General features: G+C 42.5%; 1 protein-coding gene across 1 annotated transcript; it reads left to right on the top strand.

The window, feature by feature from the left end:
* The first annotated feature begins 49 nt into the window (after positions 1 to 49).
* Positions 50 to 3,809, top strand: LOC108772246 (uncharacterized). The gene is made up of 3 exons (XM_018537742.1): positions 50 to 1,101; positions 1,247 to 2,922; positions 3,094 to 3,809. Exons 1-3 carry the CDS (start codon positions 50 to 52, stop codon positions 3,807 to 3,809), a joined length of 3,444 nt encoding a protein of 1,147 aa, XP_018393244.1.
* Positions 3,810 to 4,890: the final 1,081 nt, after the last annotated feature.

Here is a 4,890-nt window from a genome sequence, read left to right as displayed (position 1 = left end):
ATAAAACGCAAAGATTTAGACGCATCGTGTCATTAGTCAATCAAGCGACATGGAGCGAGATTTGATACAGCAAGCTAACCAGCTTAGTACCAGAGAAGAGTACATCGCGTGGGAACAGCGATGCGACGAATTCATCGAATCTCTGGAAGAACAGAGTCGGATCAAACGCCCGCGATTCTCGATCGGTAATAGACAATCAGTGATCGCACGTATCTCGCGGCTTGAGAGTTTAAAGGATTCAGTGCGCGGACGATTCGTGTACGTGGGCGCCGGACATGGACTCCGATGGCGCGAGATCGAGACGGCGTTCGAAAGCCGTATTTTAACGGGCGCGGTGATAAACTCTAATCACATCGACCCTCGCCGATTCCTCGAAGACGTGAGTGAAATTGCGCTCGAGCGTGTGCAGTGTGTTTTACAGAGATATGACTCTATAAAGATAAATACTGTGTTTAACGGTGAATTCGTGGCGGGTGACAAACGCGCGAACAAGAGCATCGCAACCAGGAACTATGAAATATATCGATGCACCGATCAGCGCGAGTGGTACGTGTCGCGCGTCGTCGAGCCAATCCTAGCATCGCTCGAAGAGTTTCAAGAACGTGATAGCGGATGGGCACTGTCACGTATATTGAACTTGATTGTTAATGCGAATAAACTGAATCCTCTGCGCGCGGGATGTCACATCAAACTCCCGCGAGAAATTATGTTAAAGAGAGCGGTGATCAATGTGCAATCCAAAGACACTGCTTGTTTCGCATGGTCGGTGGTTGCAGCTCTACATCCCGCCAAAAAAAATGTGGAACGGAAATCTTCATATTCACACTACTTATCGGTACTAAATCTCACGGGTATTGAGTTCCCGATGACGTTAAATCAAATTAAAAAATTTGAAAATCTCAACGACATTTCCATCAACGTCTACGCCATCGAGGATGGGATCGTACCGATACGACTCGCTGACCGAAAGAGAAACAAGCACGTGAACCTCCTATACGTGCAGGATGACATCGAGGGACATTTCGCGTTGATCAATAACCTATCACGCCTCGTGAGATCACAAATAAGTAAAAAGAAGAACAGGAAATATTTCTGCGATAGGTATGTGTAATTAATAATAATTAATAATAATAATAATGATAATAGTAATAACAATAACAATAATAATAATAATAATAATAATAATAATAATAATAATAATAGCAGTAATACTAATAATTTTATTAAAAAATTTTTTTTTTTCCAGATGCTTGCACTACTTTGGCTCGAGCGCTAAATTGGACCTCCACAGCGTCGACTGTGGAAAATTAAACGATTGTGCAGTAAGGCTGCCGAGCGAGGACGACAAGTGGCTGAGCTTCCGCAATCACTGCAGAAAGGAGCGCGTCCCGTTCGTAGTCTACGCCGATTTGGAATGCTCATTGGAGAAAACGGATAAGGATCCAACAACCTCCACGTACACTTATCAACATCACAACGTTTTTAGTATAGCGTATTACATTCATTGCTCATACGACGATTCACTGTCGGGTTATCGTTTTCGCCGCGATAATAATTGCATATCATGGTTCGCGGACGAATTGAAAAATTTAGCACATAGTGTGCAATCTATAATTTCGACCAATGTTCCCATGGATTTCACGCGAGACGACTGTGAAAAATTTAATAGCGCCACGCACTGCCACGTATGCGAAAAACCGTTCGCGAAAGATGATAAGCGGGCACGCGATCACTGTCATCTTACCGGGCGATATAGAGGTCCCGCGCATTCAAATTGTAATTTAAATTATAAAGATTCGCGATGCATACCCGTAGTCTTTCATAATTTAACCGGTTACGACGCTCATTTCATTATAAAGGAAATTGCAACTGCCTATGAAGGACACGTTGATCTCTTACCGATAACTAAAGAAAAATATACCTCTTTTACTAAACACGTTGATGATACTATAGATGATAAAAAAAATTGTATACAACTACGTTTCATAGATTCATATAGATTTCTCGCTTCTAGTTTAGACAAATTAGCATCTTTTCTCAATAAAGACAAGCTGCGGGTATTGCGACGCGAATTTTCACATTTATCGGAAGAAAATTTCAATCTTTTAACTCGAAAAGGTGTCTTTCCGTACGAGTACATTGATTGCAGTGAAAAATTGAATGAATCGTGCTTGCCGCCTCGCGATTCGTTTTACAGTTCATTGACAGACGACACGGTATCCGAGAGCGATTACGCGCACGCTGTCAACGTGTGGCAGCGGTTCTCCATCCAAACGCTCGGTGAATATAGCGACCTGTATCTAAAAACAGATGTATTGTTGTTGGCCGACGTATTTGAAAATTTCCGCGACAGTTGCGTCGCGAGTTACGGGCTCGACCCCGCATATTATTACACCTTGCCTGGCTTCACATGGGATGCCATGTTGAAGCATACGGGTGTAAAATTTGAACTGCTCACAGACATTGACATGGTCATGTTTGTCGAGCGCGGTATACGCGGTGGTCTGAGCCAGTGCTCAAACAGGTACGCGCGAGCCAACAACAAATACATATCGTCGTACGACTCATCGAAACCATCATCGTACCTAATGTACTATGACGTCAACAATCTCTACGGCTGGGCAATGTGTCAACCATTACCATACGCTGATTTTCGATGGGTCGACGACGTGCAAAATTTCGACTTTTCGACCATCCCGCTAGATTCACCTACAGGCTATATTCTCGAGGTTGACATTGAGTACCCACAACATCTCCACGACGCGCACACTGACCTACCGTTCTGTCCAACGCGAGAGAAACCACCCGGCAAGCGCGATGACAAGCTCCTCGCGACGTTATGCGATAAGCAGCGTTACGTGATTCATTATCGCAACCTGCAGCAGTGTACTCGTCACGGCCTCAGTATCGCAAAGATTCACCGTATACTGCAATTCACGCAATCTCCATGGCTTCGCGATTACATAGAATTAAATACAAAATTTAGAACTTTGGCAAAGAATGATTTTGAGAAAAATTTATACAAACTTATGAATAACGCGGTATTTGGTAAAACCATGGAGAATGTGCGCGATCGCGTTGATGTAAAATTAGTAACAAAATGGGAAGGCAGATACGGTGCCGAAGCAATGATCGCGAAACCCAACTTTCACAGTCGTAGCGTTTTCTCGGAGAATCTGGTCGCGATAGAGCTGCGTAAACTCGAGGTGAAGTTCGACAAACCGATATACGTGGGTATGTGCATCCTCGATATATCGAAAACGTGTTTGTACGAGTTTCACCACGAATATATGGCACCGTTGTTTCACGATAAATGCAAAATTATGTATACCGATACTGATAGCCTCATATATCATGTAGAATGTGACGACGTATATGAAATTATAAAACGCGATATCGATAGATTTGATACGAGCGATTACTCTATTGACAACCCGTACAGTATTCCGCTCGCGAATAAAAAAGTTCCTGGTCTTATGAAAGATGAAAACAACGGTGCCATCATGACTGAATTCGTCGGGCTTAGAGCGAAAATGTACGCTTTACGTGTACAAGGAAAGAAGGATACGAAAAAAGCAAAGGGTGTCAAAAGCAATGTTGTGGCAAGATCCATAACGTTTGATGATTACACGAAATGCTTGAATGATGTTATTGAAATGATGCGCAGACAATCGTGCATCAGATCGAAATTACACGAGGTGTATACAATATCGGAAACAAAAATCGCTCTAAGTCCACACGATGATAAGCGGTATATCGTATCAGGTTCTACCAACACGCTCCCATGGGGACATTACCGGTGTAAATAAAACACATATCATATACATACATACATATAACTTGTATAAAATGTATAATATATTTAATATATAATATGTAATATAATTTATAAAGGATATTTAATACACTTTAATGTAGGATATTTAATATACTTTTATGTATAATATATATAATTTATATAATGTGTAATTTTTATAATGTATAATTTATAATTTTATAATACATTGTCTTTATGAATCCACGAATTGTGTGATTTGTCAAGTCCCAACCATTTCACATAAACCTCGTTTCCCCTTTTGCGCAACACTTTTTCAACGAGATACACATCAGGATTAGCGACGCGATGCAGTTCGTATTCGTAGAATCCTCCAGCTATGAGCTCTCCGCGGGAATCCTCCAGTAGATACGTCACTGGATTAGTTTGCTGCACTTTGATAATTTTAAAGACCTCCGTGGTCCAATTCGGTGTGAAACCTTTTTCAAATATTGTCTTGAATTTGCTTACGCGTACCGCATCGCCCACTTTGAATTTTGCGGGACCAGCGATCTTTATCGCACTATACACCGTGCCCAGGAGTCTTTCGGCGATCGCGGGAGTTACGTCAGCGGGTCGCATGCCGATAGTGTGATGCTTACGCGCGTTGTAATCCGACACGAGACGCGGCAGCATTTCGATCCATTTATAGTTTCCGTTGTATGTAAACTGTTTCCACATGTCATTCTTCAATGTACGATTGAATCGTTCGACGACCGATGCCTTCATTACGGAATACGTAGAATAATGATTGATGTTGTGCTTCTTCAAGAGTTTCTGCACATGTGAGTTGTAAAATTCCTTTCCTTTGTCAGTCTGCAAATTTTTCGGACATCTTCGGTCGTCTCGAATTATCTTTGCAATTGCCCGCGTCACCTCATTCCCGCTCTTGGCTTTGAGCGGCATGGCCCATGTATGCTTACTCAGCACGTCGATGACAGTGAGGATGTAGTGGTAACCTCTGTTGAAGCGCGTATATGGACGCATCTCAACTACATCCGCTTGCCACAGGCCATCGTATCCGTGTACTATGACGCGTCTTCGCGGGAAATTTCTTCTCGCCGGAGCGTGTAATT

This window comes from Cyphomyrmex costatus, unplaced genomic scaffold (assembly GCF_001594065.2).
Source record: "Cyphomyrmex costatus isolate MS0001 unplaced genomic scaffold, Ccosl1.0 scaffold1816, whole genome shotgun sequence".
NCBI classification, from domain to species: domain Eukaryota; kingdom Metazoa; phylum Arthropoda; class Insecta; order Hymenoptera; family Formicidae; genus Cyphomyrmex; species Cyphomyrmex costatus.
The sequence above is the reverse complement of the archived record's forward strand: the minus strand, read 5'-3'. Positions and strand labels throughout refer to the sequence as shown.